The 12,831-nt window shown below is 32.6% G+C and overlaps 3 protein-coding genes across 3 annotated transcripts in view; 2 read left to right on the top strand and 1 right to left on the bottom strand.

The window, feature by feature from the left end:
* Nucleotides 1-270: 270 nt before the first annotated feature.
* Nucleotides 271-5,757, top strand: LOC106099499 (mRNA-capping enzyme). The gene is made up of 12 exons (XM_013278059.1): nt 271-648; nt 1,018-1,154; nt 1,313-1,480; nt 1,766-1,872; nt 2,208-2,289; nt 2,397-2,639; nt 3,133-3,265; nt 3,393-3,538; nt 3,896-4,055; nt 4,596-4,696; nt 4,991-5,181; nt 5,591-5,757. Exons 1-12 carry the CDS (start codon nt 463-465, stop codon nt 5,701-5,703), a joined length of 1,767 nt encoding a protein of 588 aa, XP_013133513.1. The 5' UTR covers nt 271-462; the 3' UTR covers nt 5,704-5,757.
* A 121-nt stretch (nt 5,758-5,878) lies between these two features.
* On the bottom strand, nt 5,879-7,663 carry LOC106099534 (beta-lactamase-like protein 2 homolog). The gene is made up of 4 exons (XM_013278098.1): nt 7,446-7,663; nt 7,182-7,342; nt 6,749-7,068; nt 5,879-6,201 (listed from the first exon to the last, which is right to left on the bottom strand). Exons 1-4 carry the CDS (start codon nt 7,565-7,567, stop codon nt 5,932-5,934), a joined length of 873 nt encoding a protein of 290 aa, XP_013133552.1. The 5' UTR covers nt 7,568-7,663; the 3' UTR covers nt 5,879-5,931.
* A 245-nt stretch (nt 7,664-7,908) lies between these two features.
* LOC106099865 (NADH dehydrogenase [ubiquinone] flavoprotein 1, mitochondrial-like) overlaps nt 7,909-12,831 on the top strand; it is a 7,020-nt gene continuing 2,097 nt past the window's right edge. The window contains exons 1-7 of the mRNA XM_013278546.1: nt 7,909-8,008; nt 8,159-8,362; nt 8,778-9,070; nt 9,547-9,777; nt 10,371-10,603; nt 11,210-11,413; nt 12,418-12,485. Coding sequence (XP_013134000.1) covers nt 7,960-8,008; nt 8,159-8,362; nt 8,778-9,070; nt 9,547-9,777; nt 10,371-10,603; nt 11,210-11,413; nt 12,418-12,485 — 1,282 coding nt within the window. The 5' untranslated portion in view covers nt 7,909-7,959. The remainder of the gene's footprint in view (nt 8,009-8,158; nt 8,363-8,777; nt 9,071-9,546; nt 9,778-10,370; nt 10,604-11,209; nt 11,414-12,417; nt 12,486-12,831) is intronic.

Genomic DNA, 12,831 nt, shown 5'->3' on the forward strand with positions numbered 1-12,831 from the left:
TGCAAACACAGTCTAAGCTTAAATATCTTGTTGTAATGTTGCGTGCATGAAAATTGTTATTTTAAACCTTGAACTTAAACCTTTTGAGATTTGAATTTTTATCATTCAATTCAAATTCATTTTCGTGATTAAGTTGCAAAGCCCTACGTTTATCATCACCGAAAAAAATCCAAACATAAAAAAACTACTTTTTTAGGTAATGAGATCCTTTTGAGTCTACTCTTTGATTGATAACATAATGTTGCAATCTCTCAAATCGATGTCAAATGTTGACTTGTCAAACGCTGATCGACAGATGAATGTAGAAAATTGTGTACATTTCACCGAGAGATATTTTATAACGTTTTACTTTTTTTGTCAATAAAAGAAAACATATAAATGTGCTTTATAATTAAAAAATAACCTTCTAAAATATAAATAGTGTTTTGTTAAAAATACACAACACTAAACATAAATCCCAAAATGTCACAAAGGGATTCTGGGCCAATACCAAGTCGATGGCTAAATTGCCCACGAAAAGCTGCTGGACTTATTGCCGAAAAGTTCTTAGCATTTAAGACACCCTTGGGTCCTCATTTCAATGAGAAAGTTCCAGTCGAAAATCGATTCACGCCATCCATTTTATTTTTAAATCTGAGAGACCTAAAGGTGCGTATTCATTATTTGGAACGTCATCTATCGTAAATAGAAAGTTTAATTGCAAAAAATATCTGTATAATTAATTAATATAGGTAATTTACTAATCGAGTATTATTATAGCAATTTATGGCACACTTACATACCATAAAATAATTCTTTTTTGTACTTTAGTCTGATCTGTACCTATCATACAAAGAATATTTTGTTGAAAAATCCAATTTAGCTTCCCTTTTCACTTCATCTTGAAGCTTATATATGATCAACTATATTTAATAACAGATCACAGCAACATTATGTTTTAAATATTGTGCATACTTGAATTAACAGAGTTTTTACCAACAAATTCATCGTCATAATATATTGTTACCTTCAATTCAGATAAAATTAGGTCTGTGGATAGACTTGACGAATACATCGAGATTTTATGACAAGAGTGAGATAGAAAAGAATGGATGCAAATATATTAAGATGGCTTGTAGAGGTCATGGTGAGACACCTACAAGGGAACAAACAAGGTAAATTTATCCTACTGGCAGCCACCCCTGACTTAGTCCACATAGAATTACAAAAAAAAAACTAAATAATTTCTGAGATATATACACCATTGTATTTAAATTTATTTAAGAAACTGATTCTTAGTAGAATTTTGATGGATGTTTATAAAAAATTTCAGGCATTTTATTGACACTGTCAACAACTTTATGAATCAAAATCCAGATGATATGATTGGTGTTCACTGCACACATGGATTTAATAGAACAGGATTTTTAATTGTATCCTTCATGGTGGAGGAAATGGATTTCAGCTTAGATGCTGCGCTGCATCAATTTGCCACCAAACGGTAAAAGCTCTTGCTTTATAGATTTAAAAAAAAAATTTAAATCCGATTTTAACTAAACCATACACTGGCTACAAAGACGTTAGTCTGATGACCTAGGTTGGATCTGGGAGGAGCAACTATCATTAATAACGACTTGTTAAAATTAATTTTTAAATGTATCTATATTTTTTGATTGTCAATATTATATTATATGGCAGTTATACTCAGCCAGGTCATGAGTAGTCAATTTTTTTTTAAATTATTTTATTAAGTGGCTTATCTATTTAAGTGACATGTAAATTACAGAGAGCCAGGTATCTACAAGCAGGATTACTTGGATGAGCTATACAAACGGTACGAAGATAGTGCAGACTTCCCCCCAACAGCAATGCAGAGGCCACAGTGGTGTAATGGTAAATTAAATGTTAATTCAAATTTATTTTTGTTTATACAATTGTTGCTTGTGACTTCATTTACGTGAAATTAAAAAATATATATAGCCTCATCTCATCTTACTGATAGTGTAACTTCTTAATGGTGAAAGAATTCTTGAAGTTGGCCCAGTAGTTTTTGAGTTATGTCAATTCTCAAACAAAAATACAAATCTTTTAGTTATAATATTAGTACACCGAGATAGATATTATGTGAGTAAAGAAAAAATGTACTTAGCAAAATGCATACACTTTGATGCTTTAGTTAGGATTTGTTTTTGTATATCAATGCTTAGAATAATTGTTACTGCTTGCAGAAGATGAAGAGGAATATGATGATGATGAGTCGCAGGCTAATTCATCACATGCATCACATTCTGAGGCAAATTCATCATTTAAGTAAGTTTCTGCCCCAGTAAGGTTATGTTAAGGGACTACCTTTGTGTTTAGTTTGAGGTTATTACGGATCAAAACAATATAACTGTTCACTTTATACCAAATTACAGACATGACAGAGGAAGAAATAAGAAAGGTCATATGAAACCTAAAGAGTTTATCCCACCTATTCATGGAGTTAATTTTTATGAAAATGAAGATGATGTACTTAGTATACAGCAGAAGGCTAAAAACTTTTGCAAATGGACTGGCAAAGGTTTTCCAGGATGTCAGCCGGTGTCAATGACAGTGGAAAATATCAGTTATCTGCAACTAAAACCTTACCGAGTGTCGTGGAAAGCAGATGGTGTTAGGTGAGTCATTTATATTAATACTAGCTTCTGCCCATCACTGTCCGCGAAGAATAAAAAAAAAAAGGTAAATAACTTATGTCTTTACAAACTTTGATTTACATTTGTGCCAAATTTCATCGAAATCCTTTATGTGAGATACCTTCTAATATACATCCAGCCATCTAAACATTCGCATTTATAATAAATCTAACTTTCGCCCGCGGCTCCGTTTGCATAGAATTAAAAAGATCTGTTCAGACATTAAGGCTACAAACTCTAATAAACATCCATCCATCTAAACTTTATAATTCTGAGGGCCTGTCCCACCGCTGGCTGATAGAGGCTCAGATAGCTTAAAAATGACGTCAAATCCGAATTTTCTATCTCATATTTTACATGTTGGATTCTTATCTGACAATTTACAATATGGTGGGACAGGCCCTAAGACTTGTATTACAACGTTTGAATTATATGACAATCTCTTTGTAGTAAATAGTATGTTTTGTTTCTCCAGGTACATGATGTTAATTGACGGCAAAGATAGAGTGTTCATGTTAGACAGAGATTTTTCAATATTCAAAGTGGACGGACTGATATTTCTACACAACAAGACTATGAAACATTTGACAGATACTCTCCTTGATGGGGTAAAAATGCTATTTATTGTTTTTTGTTGTTATTTTTTTATGGGCAAAGGTATTTTTGGCGTATTCAAGTGGCAATATGCTTGTTACCTTTTAGTATAATAACAAAAACTTTTTTTTCGTTTTATAGGAAATGGTTGTAGATAAAGAGGACGGTGAAGAGAAACATAGATATCTATGCTATGATATTATCCGATTTGAAAATCAAAATGTAGGCCGGGAGTCTTTCTATCCGGTTCGGTTAATGTGTATAGAAAAGGAAATTATGAATCCCAGGTAATAAGCATTTGAATCTAGCTATATTATAAAAACACTACATAATTTGCTATTACAGCAGAACCTCGCTAAGTTAAAGTCCAAGGGAAACACAAAATATTTTAAGTTATAGAGGTTTTAAGTTATCAAGGGTCTATGTTGTAGAGGTTTTGGGCTCTGATGTGAAGGGAACATATTATTTTTTGAAGTTATAGAGGTTTTTAAGTTACCGAGGTTTGAGTTTTGAGGTTCTACTGTATAAAAAAAAATCAAGGGTTTTTTTTTTAATTTTTCCTAAGAAAAAAAAATAGCGATTTTTTTTATATTTCGTAGTTTTTTTTTCCATAACAATTTTTAATAGATATGCGATGATTTCAGAAATAGGGCAATTGGCAGCGGTATGATAAGTAAAGGTCCCTTTAGTGTCCACTTAAAGGAGTTTTGGGACTTAAGCATGACGCATTATTTACTAGATGAGAAATTCACCAAGAAACTATGCCATGAACCTGATGGACTTATATTTCAACCATCTAAAGAGGTCAGTGATATTCTGTTAAATATTTAACACTTGAATTAGAAAAAAAGGGGCGTGAAATGTATTACAAACGTTCTATTGCATAGAAATTAAAAAAGATCTAGTATAAAACATAGCCTATGTTACTCAGTATTAATCTAGTTTTATAATAGTCCAAGAATTTTTGAAATCGAACTGGTAGTTTTTGAGTTTATTAGTTACATTCAAAAATACAAATCTTTCCTCTTTATACTGTTTTTACAAATTTCTTAGTCATCTGGTAAAACGCCTTTATGATTTATTTTATAAGAAGATTTCCGCGCGTAATCGAAAAAAAGGTTAGTGAGTAGTCGTATGTACGAGTAGTAGTATACGTCGTGTTCTACATACGACTACTCACTAACCTTTTTTTCGATCTAGACTATATTCTAAATCTATGCGAAATCGAAATCCAATTACCGGTTCCGGAGATGTTTGTAACCCCTACCCATCTAGCTATCTAAACTTCTGTATTTGTAATGTAAGATTACTCATATATTAAATTTTTTTATAAATTCATGACAGGGCTATGTGGCAGGCGCGTCGGACGAAGTATTGAAATGGAAACCAAGCGACATGAATAGTGTTGACTTTAGATTGAAAATTACCACCGAAAGTGGACTTGGGTAAGTTAACATTTAACTAAACAACTTTAATGTCTTAAGAAAAAGAACAAAAATAAAAAAAATAAAAATTGTTTTTGTAATGCAAGGTAAGAAGTGAACAAGTGGTCACCAGAATTTCCCAAAATGTCGAAACCACTGATGCCCATAGACATTCACATGTGCAAATGTGTTTCCTACCCTTAATCAATGTAAAAAAAAGGTATGAAATTGGGCTAGCCAGTTTCATACCGTTTTTTTACACTTTACTCCGGCTAACATATTGTGGTTACAGAATAAAAGTGAGTTATTTTTCAGTATGCTGCCAAAGAAAATTGGCCTCCTTTACGTGTCCCGTGAGAAAACTCCGATCGGCAATATAAAAATAACAAAGCAAATGAAACATTTGAACAACAAGATAATAGAGTGCAAGTTTGAGAACGGCCAGTGGGTGTTTATGAGAGAGAGGACAGATAAATCATTTCCCAATAGTCGCAACACCGCCATGGGTAATATTTATTTTTAATGTTAACTCTTTAAAAAAATTCCCCTTTTTGTTATTAAAAATGAGTTTTTTTCGAAATACAGTACACACTTACCAGAAAACTATAGCTAGTTTACGATTATCTAAAAATAATTTGACTAAGAGAGTACACACCTTTGACAGAACTAAAATTAAGTAAAAAAAAAAACTGTTTAGTCGCGGTTTTATTCCTATAAGCTTATATGGAGGTTAGCAATACCAAATTTTTAACAGTTGAATTGCCTGCGAAATAATCGACAATCGCCAATCGTGCGATTGTGCAGTTGTGCGATAGTTTAGTCAAAGGTTAACAAACATAATATAGTGGAATTCTATTTAAATTAGATCTTTCTCTATAAATCAATAAAATTTTTTCCTTTACTTGTTATTTCCAGCTGTTTGGGAGAGTATAAGTAACCCAGTTACAAAAGAGTACCTGCTAGATTTTATAAACAAGAGGAGTTTCCACGACGACTCCGAGATGCCGCCGCCCAAGCGCAGTCGCTAGACTATTTATTCATTACTTATAACTAGTAAATATATCATCACTATAAATTATAAATGGTATATTATTTTTACTAAAAAAAAACTAAACATTAAATAATTTTTTGTTTTTATTAAAATTTATAACAATATGAAAAAAAAGTGCATTTTTTCATTAAAAAAATTGAATAACAAAAAATGAATAAATTCCGAATCCAATATAAAAATTTAACAAACCCAAGTTAAAAGATGTTTATAAATTAGACGATACTAAATATTGCCATTTTTTTTCGCCGTCAACTTCAATTTCTTTTAATTTGTTTTCTTTGGTAAGTTTTTGTAAATGATGGTTGACGTTATAAGCTGCGGCCGGCCACAAATGTTCCGGAGTATCTGTGTAGATTATCCTGACCAGATCTATTTCTGTAAGCTGTTTCTCAGAGTTATTTTTCAATGTTTCCAAAATTTGATTCTCTCTTAAATTCCTATGAGCAATGTAGTATTCTATTTTCTCTATAGGATCCTGAAAACAAAATAACATAAAAAACTTTTTTAGATGGGTGTTGATAGTGTAATCTATACTTCTATACTATTATAATAAAGCGTAAACACACACTTCTTTGTTGCCTAAGATGTCAGCAATTACAGCATATTTGTGAATAATCCTTTTTTTAATAAAAAGCCCTACACTTAGGTTACACTTTAGGCCATATATTTTAACGCCATTAAACTTAGAGGTAAATATTTTGGATAAAAACCCTAATGTGGGAAAGAGACCGTAAGTTACTGCCAACATCAAGGAAGCAAGGTTGCTAAGGTTTGTCATGTCATTTTGACAGTTGCTATTGATAATTTGACAAAGGTAAACAATAAAATAACTTTTTCATGCGGATGAAGTCGCAGGGGAACAGCTATTATTAAGAAGTGGCACAAAAAATTGATAATTGTGATTTACATGATATTCTTTTATTTAAATGTTTTTTTTTTTCGTATGGTTATTTTTGTTTATCTTATAAGTACTAAAAATATTTAAAATCATACATGAATTCATAAAATTATTATTTACTTACCTCAACAATATTACCATGGCCAGGATATATGACATTTGGATTCAAAGCTAATATTTTATTAAGACTTTTCATGTAAGTATATAAATCTTCGAATACTGCAGTACCTTCACCTAAGATGCAGTCTCCACTGAACAATATATTGTCTTCGAGTAAAGTAAGTACAACATGGTCAGTTGTATGTCCTGGTGTATGGTGTATCTTGACAGTTGCACCTTCAACCTCAATTTGTTGGCCATCGGACAACCAATTTATAGGCACTGATAATGAGTCATCTTTATTGTCCTCTGCACTTCGCTTGTGCTTCCATATTTTTGGTTGTTCTGTAATAGTTTTTTTTTAATAATACCAATTGTTTATACTCTTTGCTATACAACCTTGAGTGAAGTTAAGTAATTACAAATTTAATGCTAGGAATCTGCATTTCTTAACTTACTAGCAATAGTTCCATATAGGTCCTCAACCCCTCCGATATGATCATGGTGCCAATGCGTAAGAACTATATGCTCAATATTAACTTGTTCCGTCTGTACCACATCTTTCAAATTTTTCTGGTACTCGGAAACATTTTTATCACCTGTGTCTAATAAAATGCGACTAAAAATTAAAATAAACAAGATAATATCTGAAAAAGCTATTCGATATTAAAAAAGAACAGCAAATAGTAGATGACAAGGTAGGGTTTTATGGTTTTACATACTTTTTTCCGGTTCCAATTAAATATGTATTCGTCCCTTGTAGGGTCATGGGCCCGGGATTACATCCTAATATCCGTATAATTCTACTTGAGAGTCTGGTCACAGTTGGAATCACAGGTGACATTTTAAAGAAAATAAACGAGGGTCAAAGGTTTCCTGATATATAACGATAAATTGGATATATCAAATGAATTTGATAAGATTAAAATACTTATTGCTTTTTTATCATTTGACGTCTTGTAAATAAACATAAACCACAGATAGGATCCACCAAACGTTGATTTAAGAAATTGAGTAATAATTGAAACATTATTACATAGCTGAATTACTTACAATAACTCTTAAAAATAACTAGTAAACACTGAAATGAAAGTGAAATGTCTGAATAAATTAAAACTTTATATAACTTAAAATAGTGGAAATGTAATAACAGTGGAGCTGTATTTACTCTTTGAGAAATGTCATACAATTTCTTGTTATTGTCATTAAAGTGACATTCATTTTGACATTTGAAAAATGGCTGGTGCGTTGACGAGGGTAATTCAGGGCACTAAATCGCATTTGGGTAAGTATTATTTAATCTTAAGTATTAAACCCTCATAATCTGAGATCTTTTTATCTCTTAATAATGTGGCGATGAATAAAAAGCATTAATTTTTTTATTATTAAATTAAATACGTAGATAAATTGCTTACATAATTTTGACATATTACAGGCATCGTTGGTCCATTGGTGAACATCAACAATGGGTCAGTTCGATTCCAACAAACCAAGACGAAATTTGGACCTTTGGCGGACAGCGACCGTATCTTCACGAACCTCTACGGGCGTCACGACTGGCGACTGAAAGGTGCCCTCAAACGAGGAGATTGGTTCAAGACTAAAGAGATCTTAATGAAAGGGACTGATTGGATTGTCAGTAAGTATTTTTATAATATTTAAAGAAGTACGCAATACATTAATGTACACTATATAACATAATCTGTTGTATTTTGTTTGCTAACTACTACTAACAAGGAATTAAAATTTGCATATCTGTTAAAAAAAAATTGGTTTATACAGTCGAAACTGGATGAGTAAGAAACCTATAACTGAGAGTCTGGTCCCATTAGATAACCCCTATAAGTGAAAAAATCTCTAAAAGCAAAAAAAAAAACCTAGGAATTTGGTTTATCCAGCTTCAACTGTAATTAAATATAATGCAATAGGAAATTTATTCTGTGATGATTACACCACACGAATATTTAATCTATAGTAAATTAAAATAATAATAAAGTTTTACAAGTAAGCAATCATCCTTTCTGATAACATAAAATTTTCTTTTTCATTTAAAGATGAACTCAAGACATCAGGTCTCAGAGGTCGCGGGGGTGCTGGTTTCCCTACTGGTATGAAGTGGTCGTTCATGAACAAGCCATCAGATGGACGTCCAAAGTATTTGGTAGTGAATGCTGATGAGGGTGAGCCGGGGACATGCAAGGATCGTGAAATCATGCGACATGATCCACACAAGTTGATTGAAGGGTGTCTGATAGCTGGTCGGGCTATGGGTGCTCAGGCTGCATACATTTATATCCGTGGAGAGTTTTATAATGAAGCTAGTAACTTGCAAGTGGCTATTGCTGAGGTAGGTAATATTTCAAAGTAATACATCCTAAGTTAAAAGAACTGAAATTGCTTAACTTTTTACTTGTTGAATTAGAACAAATACAATAATTTGCACAGAATAAACATAAGAAAATAGCCTATGTGTTTTTCCAGACTTTGTTTTACATCTGTGTAAATTTTATTGAGATCTATTGAGCCGTTTCTCAGATACCATCTAACAAACATCCATCCATTTAAACTTTTGCATTTATAATATTAGTAATATTTTATAGTTATTAAAGCTTCTTTTGCTTTTAATACTAAATCTAAAGGACTCTATATTTCAATAGTAGACAGCTTAAATAGAATTCTTCAATTACATGGAATTATTTACCAGGTTTACTACGTAATTAAAAAAAAATCTTAGTTTAAAACTAAATCTAAGGGATTCAATAATAAACCATCAAACAACTTAAATAATATATTTACCAGAGAATTGTTTATACATCTTTTCAGGCTTACCAAGCAGGTCTGATTGGTCGTAACGCATGTGGCTCTGGTTACGATTTTGATGTGTTTGTGCACCGCGGAGCTGGTGCATACATCTGTGGTGAGGAGACGGCACTCATTGAGTCGATTGAAGGCAAGCAGGGCAAGCCGCGTCTCAAGCCGCCATTCCCGGCTGATGTGGGGCTATTCGGATGCCCTACGACTGTCAATAATGTGGAAACTATTGCTGTTTCACCTGTGAGTATAAATATATGGAAATGTAGACTGAGTATAAGGATAAATGGTTAACTATGAGTTTTTGCTGTTTTTAATATAAATACAATGTTACCCGGGACTCAGTCTAAATTAAAAAAAAAAGTTTATTACAATCTTATGTAGCCTTCCCGATTGTATTCTACATCTATGTCAAATTACATTGAGATTTGTTAAGTTTTTGTGCATTTATAATTAGTAAGCATTTATAATATAATAGTAAATTTTCTAACTAGCTTTCGCTCGTGATTTCGCCCGCGTGGAATTAAAAAATAAAGAAAATCAAGTAGCTTATGTGTTATTTCAGACGGTCTACATTTAAGCCAAATTTTATCAAGATCCATTCAGGCTATAAACTATAAAAAACGTCCATTTAAATTTTTGCATTTACATTATTACTATCTTTCGCCCGCGACTCCGTCCGCGTAGAATTAAAAAAAAAGAACAAAAGTCAACAGCTTACGTGTTTTTCCAGACTGCCCTCTACATCTATGCAAAAACCATCCATCCAAACTTTCGCATTTAAAACATTATTGAAATTAGTAAGATTCTGTAGAGTGAATTGTGTAAACTTGTAGACGATCTGCCGCCGCGGCGGGTCGTGGTTCGCGTCGTTCGGGCGCACGCGCAACTCCGGCACCAAGTTGTTCAACATCTCGGGGCACGTCAACACGCCCTGCACCGTGGAGGAGGAGATGAGCATCCCGCTGCGCGAGCTCATCGAGCGCCACGCGGGCGGCGTCTCCGGCGGCTGGGACAACCTGCTGGCCATCATCCCCGGGGGCTCCTCCACACCCCTAATACCCAAAGAGTGAGGGGAATTCTATTCGAATTAATTGCTACAGCTGTTACTCGTGACTTCGTACGCGTCGATAAAATATCCTTTGTCACTTACTGATGACAGCTTTTTAATGGTTAAAGAATTTTGAAAATTCGCACAGTGGTATTTGAGTTATTTCTATACATACAAAAATAGGAATGTTTCCTCTATATAATATTTCTATAGATTTATGTACACTTACAGAAAAAAACTCCGGGACAAACACTACAAACTGTAATATAGTTTGTTTTTTATGTCTATACTAAAATTATAAAGAAAGATTTGTATTCTTGAAATAACACAAAAACCACTGAGACGATTTTAAAAATTCTTTCACCATTAAAATATTATCGGTGAGTGACATAAGCTATATATTTTTAATGTTTTTTTTTAAATTCATGCGAAGTCGCGAGCATCAGCTAGTGGCATAAAAAGCAGTTAGCTGACTTTTCGTATTCATTAAAAAGTATCTTATAAGTATATTGTTTCGCGTTGTCAAAATATGTACAAATTTCAAACGTTCAGTTTAGGCTACTAACTCGAACAATCGAAAGTCGCATTTATTATATTATGAAGACTGACGGTATGTGTGTGCAGCGTGTGCTCCGAGGTGCTGATGGACTTCGACGCGCTGGTGGGCGCGCAGACGTCGCTGGGCACCGCCGCCATCATAGTCATGGACTGCTCCACCGACATCGTGAAGGCCATCGCGCGCCTCATCATGTTCTACAAGCACGAGTCGTGCGGACAGTGCACGCCGTGCCGCGAGGGGGTCTCCTGGATGAACAAAATTATATACAGGTACTGATCCCGCTTCTATTTCCCAAAAAAAGGTGCTCAGTTCTATATTTTGTTTAAATTTTGTAAACTATAATCTATACTATTATAATAAAGCGTAAACACACACTTCTTTGTTGCCTAAGATGTCAGCAATTACAGCATATTTTTGAATAATTCTCTTTTTAATAAAAAGCCCTACACTTACGTCACGCTTTAGGCTATATGTTTTCACGCCGTTAAACTTAGGGGTAAATATTTTAGATAAAAACCCTAATGTGGGAAAGAGACCATAAGTTGCTGCCAACATCAAGATGGTTTGACAACATGTCATGTCATTTTGACCTTTGCAATTGATAATTTGAAAAATGTGAACAATAAAGTGAACTTTTTATAATTTTTGCGGATAAAGTCGCATGGGAACAGCTAGTATGGTATGTTAATGCAAATGCTTGAATAGTTTTTTTTTATATTAGCTAAGTTTTAGTAACCATAGCAACTTTGTTTCTTTACTGTTTTGTGATTTTTGTAGTTTATGTCCTTTTCCCGCATGATGGCTTTATCCAATTTAGCTTTTAGTTTACAAGTGTATTGTAAGGGCTTTTTATTATGAAAATAATTATTTAAAATCATGTTGTAATTCAAGAATATGCTTATTAATTTCTTATTGAAAATATTAAAACATTCAGACAAAATGACAAATTAACTTGTTTCTAATTTTTATTTCAAATAATGATGAAATTAAACATAAACGTAAAAAAAGCTAATCCAAAAGGCTTTAACCATTTTAAATGCCTTTTAAAAGACCTTACCAGGAATTATTGTATAATAGTTTATATAAATTAAAATATATTTGGATAATGTAAGTAATATGTGAAAAATTGTTATTCAGGTTTCTTTTTGAATCTAAAATACAGTGTATAAAATGTAAGACCAATTTTCAACATTTACCGTAATCTTTATATTATTTATTGTTTTATTTTATTGAATTATTACTATTACTTTACCTTTATTATTTTTATTTGCAGATTCGTGGACGGTAACGCTTCACCTAAAGAAATAGATATGCTGTGGGAAATATCCAAACAGATTGAAGGTTAGTGTAAGGGATGGCGGCAGCAGCAGTGCAGCAAAATAAAAGTTTCACAAAATGGGTGGGCACAGTTCGTTCGCCGGTCGACGTACTATATGCCAAACTACTCTCAAATTTCACTTTATTTTTTCCACTTAAAAACTACCAACTCTTTTTACATATGAGGTAGAAATTAGTAGTTTATATTTAACAAAAATAATTATACAAAAAAAATACAAAAATAACATAAAAAGGTTTTTAAAATTCTATCATCAACAGTTATTTATTTATTTATTTAGCTTTATTAAATTCCATACACAAATGTTACAATATAATTTGTACAATAACATTATCATGCACTTTTTCTCCT

Source organism: Papilio polytes, unplaced genomic scaffold (genome assembly GCF_000836215.1).
Source record: "Papilio polytes unplaced genomic scaffold, Ppol_1.0 DF824102.1, whole genome shotgun sequence".
NCBI lineage: Eukaryota > Metazoa > Arthropoda > Insecta > Lepidoptera > Papilionidae > Papilio > Papilio polytes.

What these genes read in the sequence shown, in the direction of transcription:
- LOC106099499 (XM_013278059.1), top strand. Translation starts at nt 463, where the DNA reads ATGTCACAAAGGGATTCTGGGCCAATACCAAGTCGATGGCTAAATTGC. An exon ending in GAGGCAAATTCATCATTTAA is followed by an intron (nt 2,290 to 2,396) that starts GTAAGTTTCTGC and finishes ACCAAATTACAG; the next exon opens with ACATGACAGAGGAAGAAATA. An exon ending in TAGTCGCAACACCGCCATGG is followed by an intron (nt 5,182 to 5,590) that starts GTAATATTTATT and finishes TGTTATTTCCAG; the next exon opens with CTGTTTGGGAGAGTATAAGT.
- LOC106099534 (XM_013278098.1), bottom strand. Translation starts at nt 7,567, where the DNA reads ATGTCACCTGTGATTCCAACTGTGACCAGACTCTCAAGTAGAATTATA. An exon ending in TTAATTGGAACCGGAAAAAA is followed by an intron (nt 7,343 to 7,445) that starts GTATGTAAAACC and finishes TTTAATTTTTAG; the next exon opens with TCGCATTTTATTAGACACAG. An exon ending in GCCATGGTAATATTGTTGAG is followed by an intron (nt 6,202 to 6,748) that starts GTAAGTAAATAA and finishes TTTTGTTTTCAG; the next exon opens with GATCCTATAGAGAAAATAGA.